We start from the raw sequence: 21,022 nt of genomic DNA, 5'->3' as shown, positions 1-21,022 counted from the left end.
ATTTTATATTTGTATAAAATCAATGACTTTTCTAACTCCATGACTTAAATGAGTAATTTTTTTCACAGCTCTTTGGGTAAATCCCACCATCCTTATCAATTTTGTATTTGTGAACTCAGATCTGACATGAAAATAAAGATTACTTGTAATCACTTTGGGGTTAAACAGTTTTAACCTTATCTCATATTGTATTCCATTCTCTGTGGAATAATCTGTGTCTTAATTCCCTATTCCATTAATCTGTGCTTTTGAAGAAGCCCTATATGTGACCTGTAATGAAAAAGTGATGTTTGCTAGATATTCTCACCATTCTGTCGTGTTTTTTCCCCAGCCAGGATAGAAAATGCCTTTGAAAACCTTGTTTATTTCCAGCGTTTCTTTTCTATAAAAGAATTCTATAAAGCAATTTAAAATTCAAAGTTATTATTGAGAACTTAATAGGATATTTAAAGGTTTGTTTTATTAACTTGGCCTAGGTCACAAAACTCTTTAATATTAATGACTAGACTAGCCTCTCTAATAATTAGCAGATACAAATTGTTAAACCAAATTGTGTTAGCTTAATTATGAGTCATTTCAGTCAAAGACCAGATATAATAAGCAAAAAGCTAAGCAGTCTAGTTTTTTAATGTTTCTTTTGACGTCAAACTTTTGACTTCCTGTATCTTTTTTTTTTTTTTTTAAGATTTATTTATTTTTGTATATAAGAGCTGAGATGTAGGCCAAAGGTGTGGGGTATGGGAGCCGGTGGGAGGATTCACCAGAGACAGAGTGGGGAGCAGAACTGGCAGATCTACTGAAATACACTGCTGAGGGGAGCAGCGGGTAACACAGGAGAGGTCTGCTGCACCATGTGGGTCAGTTCCCTTGCTGGGATCAAACTCCTGCTGCAGTGGCTGCAGATACTTAATCCCTTGTGCCACAGGGATTAAGTACAGGCCTGACTTCCTGTATTTTTATGTAGATAAACTGGAGTTTAAAAAATTGATGCTCAGACTATTTTTTATGGACTTCACGTGAATGTACATGTCTCATTAATAATAAAAGCATTTACTATTTATAAATTTCAGAGGAGGCAAAATTTACTTTTTAAAAAAATATCAGTTTTAAAATGACATTTGTTTTTCTCTTAAAGAGTTTACATAAAATGAGACATGAGGCTGTATTAGTTTGAAAATTTGTATAATTATGAGCTGCTAAGTGAGGTATTTTGTTTATTTTAAAGTATAATTTAATAGTCTCTGTGAGTGTCCCAGCCTTGCCTCTGAAACAGCAGTGCATCAGATGAACAGGGCCAGAAATCTTAACCTTGAGATGACTGCGCTATATTCAGTACAACTGATTTTACTTCCGCTTACATGTAAATAGGAGATAATTTTTAAGTGACGATAGTGAATATAATGTGGAATGTGGGTGTTTATTCCGTTCCTTTTTATAAATACAGCTAATACTTTGAGTAAAAGTTTGGCAAACTTCTGCAGAGGACCAAGTAATGAATATTTTAAGCTTGAAGCTATATATACTTCTGCACTTAAAACACAAAGCGTGATTGTGCTCCAATAAACCTTTGTTTACAGAAACTGCCAGCAAGCCACATTTGGCCTGTGGACTATAGTTTACCAACCCTTGGTCTGCATTTACTCACTTCCTCACTTTATAGTCACCCTTCTCAGCTCAGTCTGGCTTCTCCCCAACAATCTCCCAAAAATATTTTTGCCAGTGTCAGTAACTTTCTCCTTGTCATTGAATCTAAAATAGAAACTTAACCAAATCCTTGCCTCAGTTGGTTCTTGGGAGCTTTTAACACTTTAAACACTTTCTTTAAAAGTATCTTTCCTTAGGGCCCATGATAGCAGAGTTTTTATCCTGTCTCAAGGTTTTCCTCAGGTTTTTTTTAATTATTTATTTTTTACATCATTGTTCATTTGCTACCCCCTCCCAGGTTTAGTCCCCATAGAATTTTGATAAAAGTGTGGTAGACCCTATAGCAAGAGGAGGTGTACTGCATTACCCTCAGTTTTTGTTTTTGCAAAGTCCCACTGTTTTCATAGCCCATACCTTAAATATTGGTGCAAACAAGGGATCTGTTTTTGATTTTTCTACATAGCTTCCTCGGGCTCTACTCTGTATGCCTGAGAGCTGAACTCCTCCACCTGTACTAGCCGGTCTTTTGAACTTTTCCACTTCAGTGTCCAAAGGAACTTAACAATCATGTCTTGAACTAAAATTGTAGTTCACACTTTCCAGTCTCTCCCCAAGACTTTTTGTCTCCACCACATCCTTTGTCAGTGCATTTCCCTACCCATCTTTCAGTTGCCCAAGTCAGATACCAGTGCCTCCTCCTTGAGTCTTTTTTTTTAAAGATGTATTTATTTGTGCATACAAGAGCTGGGGTACAGGCCAGAGGTGCAGGGGCTGAGAGGATTCACCAGAGACAGAGTGGGGAACAGAACAGGCAGATTGACCTAAGTACACTGCTGAGGGGAGTAGCGGGTGAGACGGGGGAGGTCTGCTGTGCCATGTGGGTTGCTCCCTGGTGAGGTATTGAACTCTCCTTGCTTCACAGTGCTGTGCTTAACCCCTTTCACCATCAGGGAGGCCCTCCTCCTTAATTCTTTTTTTTTTTTTCTTTCAAAGATTCATTTATTTATTTATACAAGCACTGGGTACAGTCAGAAGCATGGGAGGGTGAGACAATTCACCAGAGCCAGAGCGGGGAGCAGAGCAGGCAGAAGGACCGAAGTACACTGCTGAGGGGAGCAGCGGGTGGCAGGAGAGGTCTGCGCGCCATGTGGGACCTTCCTCTGGTGGCCGGGGAGCAGCCGGGGATCGAACCTGCGCTGCAGAGGCTACGGGCAGCTTTGCAACCCAGCGCTCAACCGCTGCGCCACCGGGGAGGCCCCTCCTTAATTCTTAACTCATCCTCTCTCTCGCTTCAATTTCTCCATAGAGAATCTCTGAATGTTGTGGATTTACCTTTTGAATAGTTTTTAAATCCATGTGATTGTTTTAAATTTAAAAGAATTAAAATAATTTTTATTTTAACTGCTTTTACTCTGGTTCAGCATGCAGGTCAACAGTTGATTTTCAGGTGTCCCTCATATGATAGTTAGTGGCCTTCATCAAATAAAGCAAATGCTGAGCTTGTCTTTTTTATTTTGCTTTCCATTAGCTGATAAATGTAAATCGTAACTAAATTTTTTATATTCATTTAGGTGCACATATTAGTCTTTCCAGAAGACTGACCTGGCAGCACAGGATGAAAAAAAAAAATTAGATCAACCAATGTTTTTAAGTACCTTTTTTCTTAATTACATTAGGGTATTTAATTTAGGATACAAAATACTTAGTGCTTCTTGAAAACACATGCGCATCATCCAGATTTCTGTCTATGACTACAATAAAGTGAATTTATGAACAAAGGAGAAGCCCAAAATTGGGCATTGAGCTCAGAGTCTTTAAAATTAAATAAGGGAATATAATATGATTTCAAATTGGTGCCTGCAATTTACCTAGAATCTCTCAGCTAGGACACACATTTCAAGAAGTTAAGTAGTACAGCCATTTTAAATTTGTAATGATAATTTAGCAGTAATTAGATGAGTACTTATAATTAGAATAAAGCAAATGTTCCACAAAAAGTACCACCTGTAATACTTATTACAGGAAAAAATCTTTTTTTTTTACTGTCAGTGCTTTTCTTCACAATTTTTCACATTTAAGGAGCTTCGTGTAATCATATTCAAAACCTCTTGCTGATTATATTCAGCAACCGTAGCTAAATATTTCAGTACCAAAGCTGAAAATCATGATGACATATCGGCATGCACATAATAAGTTACAGTTAATGGCTACTATGGGAGATGCAGCCGATTGGCTCCAAGTTTGTGATCTGCTCATGCATAGCACATTTATCTTTTTTTTTTTTTAAAGATTTATTTACTTATTTATACAAGCACTGGGTACAGTCAGAAGCGGGGGAGGGTGAGAGAATTCACCAGAGCCAGAGCGGGGAACAGAACAGGCAGACCGAAGAAATACACTGCTGAGGGGAAAAGTGGGCGGCAGGAGAGGTCTGCGCGCCATGTGGGACCCTCGCCTGAGACTGGGGATTGAACCATTGAACCGGTGCTGCAAAGACTGCGGGCACCTTTGCAGCCCAGCACTCAACCTCTGCACCACCAGGGGAGGCCTGCACTTTCTATCTTTAAAGGGACAGAAAATAGGGTGATGATATGGCTGCCAAGCCTGTAGTTTCTTCTACATAAAAGCAAAGTAATGTTTTGCCCAGCTGAAAGGGACATATACAGATAACAGGTTAAATTTCCTAATAGCTGAATTAGACACCTCTGAGTAAACATTTACTAACAGTTTTTTAAATTATTTCATTTTATATAGTTCTTACATCATTTTTCATTTTTGCACAATGTATGCATTTTCATTTTGGTTATATTCCCCATACAATTCCCTCCCCCCTATTTTGACCTTAATCCCTCCTCTCATCCTCCCACCCCCCAGTGTGTCTCTGGTTTATAGTTGCTTGTTGAACTATTTCATGTACACGTTTACACAATTTTTATATTAACTCAAAGTTTCTAGTCCAAAAAGCTTTGTTGTTATGTTGACAGCCAAAACTATTACATTTTCAGCTAAGCATGTATAAAACCTCAAATCTTCTGAATTTAACTAATTGAGACAGGGGCCTTTAAATATGGGAAGCCACTTTTCAAATTAAAGAATCAATATTTATAGTTTCATTATTGTACTGTTATGTAACCTGATGTATTTACTAAATAAACAGGAATTCTGAGACCTACACGATGATGGTCATCTATTGTGATTGGACATTAGCCATCATTTATGCAAAATCTGCTTATTCTGATACTCCCTGTATATACTGTCCCCCCCCCACACACACACACACCCCACACCACACACAGACACAGAAGAAAGCACATTTAGCAACCACTTCTTTTTAAGCTGGATTTAAATTTAAGCTGAAAAAACATATATTAAGGGAGTGTTAATTAAGGGAGTAAGTGCTATCCTCAGGTACTGTGCCAGGCTGTTGGACTACAGTAAAGGAAAATGAAGCATAGTTTCCAGTCTGGTACAAAGGCAGGTGTTTCCATCCAGTGTTGGAGGGAAAGGCAAACTTGAAATAGACATCGGGTGCTAGACTATTTGGAACTGAAGACAAAAGGCTAGCCCAATGCAGTGGCTGGTATATGGGCACGGGTATACATATGCGGTGCTCACAGAGCACTGCTGGATGATCACTGGGCACAGCAGAACTCAACCTGCAGGGCATTATGCAAAGCGCTCTGGCACCGCTGCCAGGCCAGTGAGAGGCTGCTGGATGCTAAGGCTGCAGGAGACATCCTGGTGAGGCTTTGGAAGTCTTGAATGCCACGCTAACAAGCTTGAAATTTGGTCTTGCCATTTGTACACTGCTTATATCCTTAAATAGACAAGTATTTTGTCAAACTGTACTTTTCCAAGAGTGAAGCAAGGGAGGGGATCATTTGCTGGAGTTAACTCTGGGAGAACATCTTTTTTGGTGTGCACCCCGTATGTAGCATGACAGTTGTCCTTTCGTAGTGTTTATCAAGCTTTGCCCGGGGTTTTCAGGGGCCCACTTCCCTCCTCCGCACACCCCATGAGGCCTTGGGGCCTGCTGCACTGGGCAGTACTATAATGAAGAGCCTGGAAAATCACAGGGCTTGAGCAATCAACGAAAAAATCAACTTTACTTACGTGAAAGTGATATTTCTTTTACTCTGTTTTTTGTATGATGTATTATATTCATTGAGTTATCTTATTTTTGTTGGTTTGGATTAGAATTTTAAACATGGCAATGTGTGCCTCCCCTGGTGGCACAGTGGTTGAGCACTGGGCTGCGAAGCTGCTCCCTGGCTCTTCAGTGCCAGTTCGATCACCGGCCACCGGCGAGGGTCCCACATGGCATGACAGACCTCTCCTGCCACACCTGCTGCTCCCCTCAGTAGTGTATTTTGTTGGTCTGCCTGTTCTGTTCCCTACTCTGGCTCTGGTGAATTCTCTCCCCTTCCTGCGCTTCTGACTGTACCCAGTGCTTGTGTACATAAATCTTAAAAAAAAAAAATCCTTTATTTAAACAAAAAATAAACATGGCAATGGTACTATGTTAACTTTTTTGAAAATTTCTCCTTGGCTTTTTCAGAAATGTAACCAAAACAAAAAAGTTTGCTTATATTTTTTTCTGAAAGCTTTTGAGAATTTGAGGACTTTAACCTCACATTAACACTATTTCTTGAGATACTTTTGCACTTCATCAGCCATATTTATCAACATATGTACCCTAAGTACAGCTTTTATGTATTTCTGTGTAGAATGAAGAACAAGAGGGAAGTTATTATACAAGTTCATGGGGAATTTTTTTCCCTATGAGTTAGCATGATTTGCAGGTAAGAAGGCCTGTTTTTTCTTCAGTTACCCCAAGAATGCAGTGGAAAGAATGACTGGTCTCACCACTGTCTTCTTTGTTAGTTCATCTTGGTGGGGCAGGTTTCCTCATCTATATTTTTATAAGAGAATTGAACTAGGTAAGCTCTTTCTTCTGACATTGTAGTTCCTTATCTCAGCTCACCAGTTTAATTAGCTTATATGGGTGTGCTTTTCAGTCTCCTAGAATTCAGCAGCACAGAACTGAATATAACCACAGGACATCCTGTAGTGTGGCTGCCTCACAGAGAAGTGGAGACTGGTTTTCTCCCTCTATCTAGAATGCTTTTGCCTGCACCTTCTGAAACTGGCTCCCTTGGAAGTAGAGCTGGTGGGAGCAAGCTCTTTGGTTGTCAGGCTGACCCCATGATCTGACAGGTGGGCAGAGGACCCTCTCTGATACGTTCTTCGTATGGTCCCCCTTAGGTGGGAGGCCAGCCTACCTTCTTAGAGAAGGCTCTTTCTGCGGTTGAGAGTAGACTCTTTCCATAGCTTGTTCGTCTTTGTGTCTATGCATTTTAAATGTTCATTGTAGGAATGAACATTATGGGTGACAGAAATGGCTAATGCTTGTTTGTATGAGTAGAGTTTCATGATCTTTCCAGTCTATGGTGGAAGCTTAAATTGTATTCCCTAGTTCTTTTTAAAAAACAATAATGGTAAAGATTGTCAACAAACAATATACTGGAATATATTTATAATTACACATAACTGTCTACAGTTATAGAGAATATAATCCAATGATTTTTGTTTTAGAAACCCATTAAGTAAAACTTGAAATAGAATTATAATTTTATCACTGTCCTTCATTTCTGTAATTGAAAGAAAACTTCCTCTTTAAGTAACTAGCAATTATTTTAAGATTCAACTAGGACAAGAGGTTGTTTTACTGGAATCCTCCATTCTTGACTTCTTAGGTGAAAAGATATCATTTCTAATTCTGATGTCCAACTTGAGTTTCAAAGTTAAGCCCTATAAATTTAGATTAATTCTAATTTAACTTATATCTATATTATTTAGATATTTCTGCTTATATAATTTGTGAAGAAGCTAATGCATTTCTCATGGAAAATTTATGTTTTCCTAATTCCTTATTACTGGGAAAGCAAAGGACATTTTTACTGTCAGCTTTCATCAAGTTAGACCTCTCTGAAGACCTTACTGAATTCTGCTTCTATGGGAATTTGGCTAATGGATATGTGCAACATAATGTAGGCACTTGTAGATAGGATTATTAATGAAAAACAGAACAGAATGGGCAAATAAATAGATTTTTTTCTTTTTAAAGAAATTGGCAGACTGTTAATCTTTGCACTTTCATTTTCTTTCAGCAATGTTTTCAGACAGGAGGGAGAAATTCTAATTTGGTATAAAGTACATGAGACCACCTTAGACATTATAAGTAATGAATTTTCTGAATAGGTTCTTGGTTGTAATCTTATATGTACAAAGAGTTATAAAGAGTAAATCTAGTAAATCTTCTAGCCTATGTGTGTTCAATTAACAATATTAGTGACTTTAATGGGTTTTACTGGAAAATGGAAGATTGAAGGCATATTTAAAAATAAGCCAACCAGTTTTATTGCCTGTATACTAACTTATGAAATTTTTTTGATTCATCTAATAAATGCCCACCATACATTTCCACATGTCATGCAGAAAGCTTTTGTGGATCTTCATTTATGGAACACCTGCCTACCCTAGAAGCTGGAGTTTCTTAAGGTCCAGCCACACGGTACCCTCCCCTCTCACACTGCATTCTTATCCTAGGCAATCTCATTTACTTTTATGGTTTTAAATTGCAATTTATCTGTCATTCCCCAACATTTATCTTTTACTTGAGTCTCGTTTCTGGCTCTCTAGACTTATTTCGTTTATTTTTCAGGGAACTCTTAGACCTATCAAGCTAATTGTGTAGAAACTGCAACTTTGATTCTCCCATTCTTCAGATCTGCCCCTCTACCATCTCTGGAGTCATTTCCATCCAGCCAGTTTCACCTGCCAGAGACCTGTGATTCTTGACTCCATCTATTCCTTACCCCCTCCCACCGCCAGCTCAAATCTGTTACCAAATGCTATCTCTGCCACCTTGAGACCATGTCTCAAGTTTTTCACTTTTCTTTATCACTGTTGCCATCACATAAAATCAAGTCATTATCTTTTGTCTGGACTGGTTTTGTCTCCTAACCAGTGTCTCCACATCTAAGCCTCCGTGACTTAGAAAAGCCAAGGTGAAATGCTAAGCATGTATACATAATTATCTTGGTGCACTTAGCTATTAAAGTAGTTTTTTTTTTGTTTCTTTGTTTTACCAGATCTAGTAAATATTTCTCTTGAGTTTTCCCGGATAATAACAGTACCCATTGATACTCCTGTTAAGCAACAAAAAGCCCTCTTAGAATAATTTGTATAAACTTACTATCATTATATTCCTTTGGAAGATTACATAGATTCTCTACTACAATTATCAATGTCTTTAAGAATATTTAAAATCTTTTCACTTAAAAGATGATTTGCATGGTATGAAAATATCCTTTGTATCTCATTACTAGAAGACTGGAATGTAACTTTTTCCCAAACATTTGTAAAATGATAAGATACAGCACTATTTAAAGATACGTGTGTATACAGACACACACACACACACACACACACACAATACACATATCTATCAGAAGGTTATACTTATTTGGTTTCACCAAGTGATTAGAGTTAGGCAGTTCAATTTTATTTATTTATTTATTTTTATAAAGATTTATTTATTTATTTATACAAGCACTGGGTACAGTCAGAAGCGCGGGAGGGTGAGAGAATTCACCAGAATCAAAGGGGGAGAGCAGAGCAGGCAGACTGACGAAGTACACTGCTGAGGGGAGCAGCAGGCGGCAGGAGAGGTCTGCGCGCCATGTGGGACCCTCACCCGGTGGCCAGGGGTCGAACCGGGCCTGCAGAGGCTGTGGGCAGCTTCACAACCCAGTGCTCAACCCCTGGGCCACCAGGGAGGCCCAGTAGTTCAATTTTAAAATAGTTTAGGTTTATGATTGACAAGATGAAAATGCATTTTGGTATCTTGCTATTGTAGTTTCATGCTCCTTAGATATTTCCCCTCCTGTTTGGTTATGACATGATAAGCTACATTTTATTATCCAGACTATCTTTCTAGCTCTCAGGAGGAAAAAATAGGACCAAGTAGTCAAGTCTCATTACCTAATGACAGGGATAGAAAGCACATGGGTAACTAAATCTGTTGTCAAATACAGTCTATAAAACTACTTTAGTCAGAAATTTTTACCTCTACCTCCAGAAAACCTGTTAGAACTGCTAAGAGTGAAATAGTGGGTAGGAATTTCATTTCGTTTTCTCCTCCTTTTCTCTTAGCAAAGATTCTAAACCATGAGTTGAGTCAAAAGACAGGAGTTGTATAAATAGAGATTTGTAGAACTGAATAATTCAAAAAGAAGTACCCCTGGAATACTAATTGAACTCTTACTTAATTTAGTGTTTTTCTTATATCCTATTGGGTATGGACAAACATTGATTTGTATCCAGACCTTAAATGAAGAAAAACTATTTGAAAGCATGTTTCCTTAATAGGCCTACCCTTCCATACATTCTGAAGAGTGAGCAGTCAAGTTAGACAATTGATTCTAGTTTGCTAAGCAAATTTGTGACTTTCTAGTTATTCACAAAGAAAGCTAGAAATGTGTTTTCCTCCTTGAAATGTCAGGGTCCCAGGAAAGATTTTGAACAGGCCCGCTCCTAATATGTGTGGGACGTGAAAGCATGTGTGAAAAAAGGGAACCGTGGACCATATGTCTAAATTTGAAATTACGAGTAAAACTATCAGACTGTTCAATGAAAATGTGATCCGTATTCCTTTCTTGTTACGATACATGGACTCAGAACGGGACAATGTGGGCATATGGTCGCTGCCCAGTCCCCCTTTGCTTTCAGTCCTACACGTGTAAGTTTCATCCTTATCTCCCTAAAAGCAGCTGCTTTTGATCACCCCTAGGAAAATACAGATTTGCAAGTTCTGCGGATACACATATACTCGAAACACTTCCAAACTACTCCCCTATTCTCAGGGTCTCCTTACAGTCACTTTGAATTGAATAGAAAATTATAGTGATGATAGCTCCCTGTGATTATGCCAGACATAGGTATGGGTGCCTTGCTAATTTCATCTGAGGTATCAGCATTTTTCTTTCTTGGAGCTAAGTATGTCAGTGGAGCATGATACTAAATTTATATAATGTGAAATTATAGTTTGTATAAATCCATGTCTATATATACATGCATACACATCATCTTAGATGTTGTTATTTTAAGACATTTGCTTTCACAGTCACGCTTTTCCCTTTCCTCTGTGGAACACTTTAGGAAACTCTACCTTGAAGGAAAGCAAGCAGCATTCAGGAAACAAGAATCTTGTTTAGCTGCTGCCTCCAGGGGTGCAGCACGTTGGTGGTTTACGTACCGATTGAGTCTTTAGTCCCTACTAACTTTTGGTGTGGTAGGGGAGTAATGAACGTGCCTTGCTTTTCCCTAGGGTAAACCAAGGCCTATCATTGCCATTTAACTGCTGGGTGGAAATGTAGCATTGCTGGAGGATGCTGGGCAACCTGTGGAAGTTCAGTGATATTGCCAGTTAGCCAACTAATTTTTCTTATAGTTTGAAAAACTAGTTTTGTCTCATTCCTGAAGGATAAGGATTTAAAGTAGCTATTCTTTTTTCATTTATTCTAAAACCAAAATACTTTACAAAAATCAGTATGCAAACAGTGAACTAGAAGAGAAAGAAATCAAGACAATAATCCCATTTACAATCTCATCAAAAAGAATTGAATACCTTGGAGTAAACTTAACAAAGAAGTGTTTCCTCAGTTTACAAATTCAACCAAAAGCAGGTTGAGTTGTGTTAATGTTGCCACCATACATACATACATATGCAATATTAATTAGCATCCATAAAGGTTCTCCATTGCAAGTGAGGTAAAAGGAAGGCGGGTGTCTAAGTCCCAGCCTTGAAGCTGTTGTGTTAATTGTTAACTTTTGCTGAGTCTGTACATTCAAAAAGGTAACCATCTCAGCATGTTAAGATCATAACTGTTAGATTAATGCTCTGAGGCAGCAGCTGTGCTGATGTGAGGCATTAATGGCTGGATGAGTTCAATCAGATATCCCGCCTCCAGTGTCTTTCTTTGTGTAATGGTATTTACTAAATTTCAAGTGGACTGCTGAGAAAGATGAAATATAATCTCATGTATTATCTCTGTCTTGAAAAAAAAATAGATAATGAAATTATTCTTGCTGGCATATATTTTATTAACCTTTGTGGAAACAACTTAAAAAACAGATGTCCCTGTAGAGTTGAAACCTTTTGGTAATGTGGAGTGCTATTAGGTACGTTTATGAGTTCTCGGAACAGCAGAGTTGAGTAGGTAAGTATTTTTGTAAAAACCATACAGAATAATATGGCATATTTTGCGATTAACTGGATAGAAAGAAATGCAGAATAAATTGTTTACAACCGATTTCTCTTTTTCTGTATTCCTTACAGAGCCTGGAGAAAGTTCTTGTGGAATTCAATCATAAGGAATTGTTTGATTTCTATAACAAGGTCTGTATTTTTAAAATTATTTCTGATTTTTAAAAAATGTTTCCATTCGTATTTTTAAATGCCCTATAATGGAGCTAATAAGTTCTTTACGCTTCCCTTATAAACACCTCTGTTTGACAGTAGGAAACATGGCTGAGATGCAGAGAATCTGACAAGCTAAATCAGCGAGAAACTGGAAATGGTTTTCACTGAAACAATAGGATTGTTACTATAATGTGAAGCTTGAAGTAATGAACTATGTAGTTCCTGGCCACAGAGGCACTTTAGCTATGAGTAATGTTAAATATTTTAATTTCTGAGCCCAAAAGAGAAGGTGGATGCCAGTCTTGAAAGATTTATCTTTGAGCATAATTTGTTTCTTTCCAAATACTGATTTCATCATCTTGGAAAATATATTACCTCCCATTCCCTATAAAGTCTTATGTACTGATCATTTAAACTGAAACAGCTGGGTGTATTTAAGAAGTATTATTTAGAAATCCTTCTTTACAAATTTGAAAACTTAGATTGCAAGCATGGAGTCTAATATCTTCACATAAAAGGAAAACTTTTCTAAGTGGTACTTTTATTGCTGTGTGAATGGATTTAAAATGCACAGTTATCAGTGCCATTCCTCTCCTTCTAGCAGCATCTTTCTAAACAGTGCTTCTTCTGAAGCTTTCTCCCTTCACCAACATCCTCTCTCATTTTTCTTTTTAAACAGCTGGAGACTATCCAGGCACAGCTGGATTCCCTCACATGATGCTCTGGAAGACCCCGTCTCTATCACACTCCTGCCACCTCGTTATTTTTCCTTGAAGATAGACTTCCAGGTTGTGTTTGCTGAAGGATTCAGTGGTTGTCTTCTTGTAAATTATGTGGATTATTGCTTCTTAGACAAATAGCAGCCAAGAGAGATCATTGTTCTGAGTCCTGAAGTTCCAATACGCATTCCCCAGTTCTGCAAGCCAGCAGGAAGCCAGTACTGTCCTACTGTTGCTTCTTTGCCTGACCTGACCTGATTGTTTTCTGCATACTTGATGACACCTTTATTTGTCCAAAGGGCCCATGGATACAAGATATGAAGTCTTCCTTAGAACACAAAACTTTGTGCACACATTAATAAAAGTAAGAAAGTAGTCACATGCCATCAAACACATTATGGTATTTTTCCTTGCGTATTTTTCCAAATATGTTTTATTTGGGAAATGATATAAGAAAGAAATATAAAATAGTGCTGGTAGTAGCAGACCCCCATTCTAGTGTGGCCTTCTCTGCGCACTTTAATTTTTTTCTTAGTGTAATGATTTCCTAACAGGTTTTCTCATATGCTTTTCTTTATGCAGCATATTAATGATTCTCTTCATAGTGTTGGAGACAGATTCAGATCACGAATAAAAATAATTGTAATTTGTGCTAAAATGGGTATCCTTAAAATTGCAAGGCAAATTTTACATTCTCTGTAAATATGTTACTTAACTTCGGTCAATAAATTTTTTACGTTTTAGGATGAATTGAACTGAAGGGTGTAGCATTTTATGGTATGAATGTATACAAATGTGAGTGTGGTTGCCTGTATAAAATAATGCCAGTTGAATTTTTTATGAGTAAAATAGCTTTCCTATATTGTTTTCGGAAAAGAGGTAGGAGCAGAGGGGAGAATGTAAGAGTAATAATCCAAATAGCTAAGGAAAATTATGAAGATTAAATGCGATCACTCATGTTAAATATTTAGCATAATTCCTGACTTGGAATAATCACATAATGTGTGCACTGTCATTTTCATAGTCACTAAGAAAATGACCAGGTTTTCCATTGAAATCATTCCAATTCAGGTTTGGATTCAAGTCAAAATTATAGGAAGCGTGGTCATGAAGCCCCTTCACTTAGAATTTCCTTGGCATTCCAGTAAGTAATCTTTATCTTTTGATTGCTAGGTTCAAACATAACGCCAGCCTAGCCTACTCTTACTTTTTATTGTCAAAATAAGATAACAGATATGTTATGGGATGGGATCAGAGTCTTAAGAGTTTGTTTTTCTGTGACTGTCTTTCTACATAGTTTTTCTCATTCTCAGAAACTTCTCTCGTTGCTATTCAATGAATTTTGATTTTTCCTCTTACACAGTGTCTTCTACACTGTGCTCATTAGACCAGGACAGCAAGCAATGGTCTGTGGGCCTGGTCCTGCCACCTGGTTTTATGCAGTTTGTTGGAACACAGCTGTGGCGGACAGACCTCCTATCATCCTCCACACCCATTGACAAGCCTCTTGCACCTGCTACTTGCTTCTAACCAAATGAATATGACTAAGGGGGTGGGATGTCATTCCCATGATGTGTTACTTTATGTAAAATTCTGTCACACTTGCAGTCTCTCCCTAGAGACTTTCTCCTCCTTGGTTCTGAAGAAACAAGCTGCTGTTTTGGGAAGGATCTGTGAATGGGGGCCTGGGCCTCTGGTTGCTGAGGGTGACCACTAGCCAGCAAGAAACTGAGGTCCTCAGCCCTCCGCCCTTCAGCCACAAGGAAATAAGTTCTGCAAACATCCTGATGAGTTTGGAGGTAGAGTTTATCCCAGACAAGCTTCCAGGATAGAACACAGCCCAACTGACTGTGACTGCAGCCTTGTGAGGTCCCGTGTGAAAGAACCAGACTGCTGACCCACGGAAATTGTGAGTTAATAAATGTGTGTTGACTTAAACTCTAGATTCATAGTTACAGTAGCTAACACAGCAGCCCTGCTCTTCCTAGTCACACAGACTGCAGCTGCTTTTGCATCACAATGGCAGAGTTGAGTCATGGCAACAGAGAGCATAGGATCCACCAAGCCTAAAATACTTATTGCCTGACTGTGTACAGAAAAAGTTTGCAAACTCATGCCTGTAGCATGCTTCCTAAACTGGAGCACACTTAGAGGACTCAGACACTCGCAGGGAATACATAACGCCAAAAGATGGCTGCGGCATGTATTGGGGTTTTGGAAAAGTCATGATGCATTTTGCTTGAAAAACAGAAAAAATAAATCATGACTTTTATGACAATCCAGTGTTTCTGTAACACCCATGGTTTGCCAGGCACATGGCTATCCAGCTAGCAATTCTGTTTTCCATTTTCTGCAGCTTGCTGCAGCTGTGTGACTAGGTTTCACCAATGAAAGTTAGTGCAAGTGATATTCATCTCCTCTTTTCTTTCCCTTTTCTGTGAACTAAAACATACATTGGGAGATGAGTCAACTTGGACTGATCAGATGAGGATGATGGATTAAGGGGTAGCGAGCAACAAGATGGAAGGAAGCTGGATCCCTGAATGTCCTGGAGCAGTTCTCCTGATAGGCCCTTGACAAGCTGCTGGTGCATGAGAAATAAAACTTGTCTGGGCGACTGCACTTGGGATCTTTTTAATGCAGCAGTTTAGCTTATAGCTTAAGTAATACAGGGTAACATGATTCAATTAGCCAGTAATGTAGAGAGTTTATATATATATTTTTTTAAAGATTTATTTATTTATTTTTACAAGCACTGGGTACAGTCAGAAGCGCGGGAGGGTGAGAGAATTCACCAGAGCCAGAGCGGGGAATAGAACAGGCAGACCGGCGAAATACACTGCTGAGGGGAGCAGCGGGCACGGCAGGAGAGGTCTGCATGCCATGTGGGACCCTTGCCCAGTGATCGGGGATTGAACCGGTGCTGCAGAGGCTGCGGGCAGCTTTGCAGCCCAGTGCTCAACCGCTGCGCCACCAGGGGAGGCCCGAGAGTTTATATTTTTAAAGAGAACAGAATATTTGATGGCATATAGTTCAAGATACATACAGAAGTCAAAGAGAAAATGCAAAACTTCAGAAACCTTTTGCTACAATCTGCGACTTCAAGCTGAACTCTCAGGGGTGCTGGGAGGATGGTTCTTCTCCTTCCCCAGTGTGGCTACTTGGGTGGGAAAGTTTGAAAACCCATAGGTATCTACTGTCAATTTCCTCAGAAGTTTTAATACTAAGCCCTTTTCTGTTGTGGGGGAAGCGGGCCAGGGCAATTCTGAATTGCTAGGCTTATTAGTTAGGAGCTGCTCAGGAATTAGAATTTCAGCTTCAGATGAATCAGTTTTGCTTCTCTATAACTTTGATTTTTGTCATCATTATGCAAATAGTTCTCAGTAGACCACCCTCACTTAATGCTAAAATTAGTTAATTTCAGGCAGTGCATAGTAAAACTTAATGGCGTTTATAATTTGAGGGATTTAAAGGATTTTATCATTGTGTCCTCCCTACCGACCCCTGCCACTCATATACTCAAATCTTTTTAGAGTTCTTTTGCTTTTTCTCCGAAGTGTGAGGTGGTGATGTCTGACTGGAGACCTGTAACTCAGTTCCGGGTGTTGGCATTGTCATAGCCTGTTTTCCTTGAAATAAAAAGTTGTTCATTTTTTTGGACCTCCCCAGTGGCGCAGTGGTTGAGCGCTGGGTTGCAAAGCTGCCAGCAGCCTCTGCAGCACCGGTTTGATCCCCGGCCGCCGGGTGAAGGTCCCACATGGCGCGCAGACCTCTCCTGCCGCCCGCTGTTCCCCTCAGCAGTGTATTTCGTCGGTCTGCCTGTTCTATTCCCCGCTCTGGTTCTGGTGAATTCTCTCACCCTCCCGCGCTTCTGACTGTACCCAGTGCTTGTATAAATAAATAAATAAATCTTTAAAAAAAAAAGTTGTTCATTTTCATTTCAAAAGAAAAAGGCATCAAAGACAATAAAATTCAGTTTATAAGCAGATTCAGTTTATAAACCTGTAAGGAAGAAGATTCTGGGAACTTTAAATCTCAAAGGTAGGAAAAATAATGACGTATAATAATGTTCCCTTAAGAAAACCAGAGTCCAGTCATTTTTAGTGTTGTTTAGTGAGCATTTGAGAATCTCATTTTATAAATGACTTAATTTTTTAAAATGTCCTTTTAATCAGAGCAATCTCAGTAAAGAAAAGAGGGGGAAGGCAGTTGATCATAAATTCAGTAGTGGCTTTTATTTGAGAAGGTGAGTTTTAAAGAACACAATATATCCCATCTGAATTTTTCATGGAAAACCCAATGATTAAGTTTCTCTCATCTGTACTAGATGTTGATATGCTGTGAGGCATGGAGCTCAGCCTTACCCCATGCCTCCTTGGTCCTGAGATTGCTCGCCTGCCTATGTGCTTTGTGCTGGTCCACATTTTAGATTCTTCCTGCAGGTTCAGCCAGGCTACCTATGAACAAAGCAAAAAGCTGTCCACAGCACTTCAACCCTAGGAGTTTAGTTCCCCCCTTGCAGGGGTGTGGTTAGGCGTTGGCCACAGAGCACGGTACTTTTCCACTTGAGCCGGGAGAAGAGTGACTCACATCCCAGACCATGTGGTCCACTTTGCAGTCCAGTCTCGGGCTGCTCTACATGCTGATGTAAGTAGTCCTGTCAATATCAGCGTACTTAAGAAATATATTGGCTAAATGAATTAATGGAGTGCACGAGAGCTTTGTCCCCCTCTGCCTCTCATTTGCACGGTACCATCTGATTTCTCCAAAACAAAGCCATCATAAACCTCAGATTTACAGGAGTAGTTTTCAAACTGCTTTAGCCAAATACATCCATAATCCTGTTGGGGCGGGGTGGGGGGCATATCTCTCCTGGGGGTATCTGCTGCAGTCACAGATCCTTTTGTTCCTCCAGTAGATTTGCATGAGGGGAATAAGAAAGCCTGCTAACCTGCTAGAGGCGCAGATTTCTCCCAAATGCTCAGGCAGTCTCCCACGGTGGTTAGATTTATGATCGGAATGAAGTTGACCTAGACATGCTTCTGGTACTGATGCTGCAAAGACTAAAAAGTAATTGTGATCCCTCCCAAATTCAGGGGTGATTTATGACAGGGTGAAATGAAGATCATCCAGATAGACAGCAATACAATGTTCTTGTATTGAGATGCATGTTAAGTTTGTATGGATTTTGAGCTCATCACTCAGGTTTTAATTTCCTGTTGAAAAGAATGTGCCTTGATTTTAAAGACACATGCATAACGACTCAGGTGACACAGTTTCAGAATGAAGGCTCCCCTTATGTGGCACAGACTGCTACCGGTTATCACAAATATACAAGCTTGGCAAAAATCTGAAACCATTCAGATAGTTAACGCAGAATGCCAGCAAGATGCAGACAGCCGTGTAGAAAACTGTTCAGTGACATGTCAGTTTAGATTTTCCCTGTGCAACCAAGACTGTGTCTTTCCAGAGTCCAGTGTGAGGGATTGGTTTCTTCTTGATGGGGTGATGACTCATGATAGCTCACTTTTCTACCTCACGGCAGAAAAAGCCCTCTTGGTCAGTTTTGGTGGTTCTTATTGCAAAGTATATTCTGTACTTTATTGTGTGATGTAGAGTAACTCGAGTAGTAATAAAATCAGCAGGTTTGTGAGCAGCGGCTGTTGGACTTACAAATTGCCCTGTGCAGGCCTCCCCAATTCAGCAGGCTGGAGGCTCTGGGAGTGGCCGCCTTTGCTGCATCTCCTCGAAGCCTCCCTTTTGTGTTTGAGCCTTATTAAGTTCTCCCAGGCAGGCCCAGATGTATGCATAGGTACCTCCGGCTCATGGGTTAGTGGAACATGCACCCCATCTGCAGGATTATTCCTCCAGGCTCTCAGCAAGAACTTGCCTAAGGGCACCAATATTAAGGTGCTTGCTTCTTCCATTTCTGGCTTCTCACTCTGATTCAAAAACATTTTAAATCACTATTGTATTTAGCTCTGTAGTTTATTTCATTTAAGAGATTTTTATTTATGCATACAAAAACTGGGGTACAGGCCAGAGGTGCGGGGGGTGAGAGGATTCACCAGAGACAGAATGTGGGGCAGAACAGGCAGACTGACCGAAATACACTGCTGAGGGGAGCAGCGGGTGAGTCAGGAGAGGTCTGCCGCGCCATGTGAATAGCTCCCTAACTGGGAATCAAACTCATGCTGCAGTGGCTGCGAATAGCTTCACAGGTTGCATATTAACCCCCTGTACTGCCAGAGAGCACTGGCTCTGGAGTTTATGCAGGGGGATCTAGAGTTACAAAAATGTCTGCTTGAAAAGGTAGGGCCCCAGAAAGGCCTATTTTCTTCCTATAGAATCTTATTTTTTTTAGAATAATAAATTCTATAATTAATCACTCCTTATTTCATCAACTTTCCATGACAAATACATGTTTTGGATTTTGCTAAAGAAGCTCCCTCAGAAGATTCTCTGTATAGGCTTTCAAATGGAACCCTTGAAGGGAGCAAACAAGTGTTTTCTAAGGGAGGAAACGCTCCTGATTCTCCACCTGCTTTCCTGTTGTCTCTCTCAGCATCCCCACAGCCCTTGCTTCTGTCTCATCCGTTGGGAAACACTGCATGGCCATCTGTACTGACAGGCAGAACAGAGGCCAGTCTGTGCGTGCTGACCCTCTTGCACTCCTGTTTTGCTCAAGGGCTTGGGATTTCTAGTGGAACCAGGGAGCCCTTGGGGGCCAGCAATCTTTCTCTGCCTCTGCCATGCATTATTGCTATAGTTTTGTGCCCTGTAGCTGGCAGAGCGCTATTCAGAATCCAAATTTGAGGTGTGGGAGTGGAGGGCAAGAGCAGCCTACTTGGGCCCTAAGAGTGAACCCCTGGGCCTCACCATCACTGAAAGCTAATCAGGTGTCACTGTGTTTCCCATTTGCTGTCAGTCCTTCTTACAGCTTCCTTGGGAATATCAAGGGTTGTGGAGTGATTGGTGGGACAAGATTTGGGCATTTGAAGTGTTCCTGGTGAGATGCAATTAAATGCAATCATGGTTCCCCCCACCCCCACCCCATGCCTTAGAGCTCTTCTTAGCAGATCCGTGTCTCTCTCTCTCTCTCTCTCTCTCTCTCTCTCTCTCTTTTGGTGCTAAACATGTGTAAAGAGCTATGGACAAAAATAATCAAGAATCTCATTCATACCTTCCAGCTCTCAAGTGGGCAAGGGTATGTCATTAATGACATTTAGCTTTAAAAAAGCATGTAACATTTCAGTTCCCTGCAAGGGGCTGTGAAAAGTCCCAGGGTATGTTTCAGAGTAATTAAACTTGCTTGCCTCTTTCTGCTTCTCCTTCAGGACTGCCATTGTGGGGGAGGAGACCAGATGGCAGGAGGCTCCTCCCCCAGACCAATCAGCATGTCCTCAGTTTTGGCCCCCTCCAGCCACAGCTTGTTCCCAGCTTCCTCCTCACATGAATCAGCAGCTATGGGAGCCTCAGACCACCAGGAAGTTCCCTTCACTCAGAGAGAGATTCTTCAGACCTCAGACAGCAGTGCCCAAGATGCCCAGAGTTCTGGTACATTCTACTGTGAGATCTCTGCTGCGAAAATCCAGTAAATGAATGAATAAGTCAGCAGTTGCTTGTGCATATGCCCAGATTTCTCCTTCTATTTTACTAAAAGGGAGAAAGTAATAGAGACCAGAATGGACAAAGATTTTTGTATTTTGTAAAAGGCATTATTTTTAGGGAAAAAAATTTTGGGATCCTTATGATTAGCGTATTCAAACAGAAGGCTAGACAAGACCTTAACTGGGCAACTCTGCTTATTCATCCATTCATTTACACGTTTACTAATCCACCAACTGTTCATTGGCTAGCGTGTTAAGTCCCGCTGGAACACCCTTGTTTGAGTAGCAGGGGCTACAGCAAAGGCCCTCGCCCTGGTCCTTAGGAGGAGGCTGGTCCCGGCCAGAGAGGCTCTCCCTACTACCTTCTCTAGCAGCTTCCAGGTGTTAGGAGGAAAGATGGGGAAACATCAGTCTGGGCCACCTTGGAGAGGTTGTGCCTGGCCCTGCGTTGGTCAGTCACAGCATTACCTTCAGCTTCAACTCCTCAGTTCATGAGACTGTCAGTAAGTTTTTAAATTACACAGTGCAATTCTGGTAACAAAGACTCATTAACTGTCTGCTTT

General features: G+C 40.2%; 1 protein-coding gene across 2 annotated transcripts in view; it reads left to right on the top strand.

Annotated features, from left to right (window-relative positions):
• Window positions 1-20,556, top strand: part of COMMD10 (COMM domain containing 10) — a 128,036-nt gene extending 107,480 nt beyond the window's left edge. The window contains exons 6-9 of one of the 2 annotated variants that reach the window (XR_008551512.1): window positions 12,047-12,106; window positions 12,810-13,993; window positions 14,458-14,758; window positions 20,187-20,556. Coding sequence is in view for 1 of the 2 variants with exons in the window: in XM_037509483.2 (XP_037365380.1) it covers window positions 12,047-12,106; window positions 12,810-12,848 (99 nt within the window). In the remaining variant the exon portion in view is untranslated. Of the gene's footprint in view, window positions 1-12,046; window positions 12,107-12,809; window positions 14,107-14,457; window positions 14,759-20,186 lie in introns of those variants that run through there. The other variant, XM_037509483.2, reaches the window with a different exon arrangement.
• Window positions 20,557-21,022: the final 466 nt, after the last annotated feature.

Source organism: Talpa occidentalis, unplaced genomic scaffold, assembly GCF_014898055.3.
Source record: "Talpa occidentalis isolate TD23 unplaced genomic scaffold, MPIMG_talOcc4v2.1 talOcc4.13, whole genome shotgun sequence".
Lineage (NCBI taxonomy): Eukaryota > Metazoa > Chordata > Mammalia > Eulipotyphla > Talpidae > Talpa > Talpa occidentalis.
The sequence above is the reverse complement of the archived record's forward strand: the minus strand, read 5'-3'. Positions and strand labels throughout refer to the sequence as shown.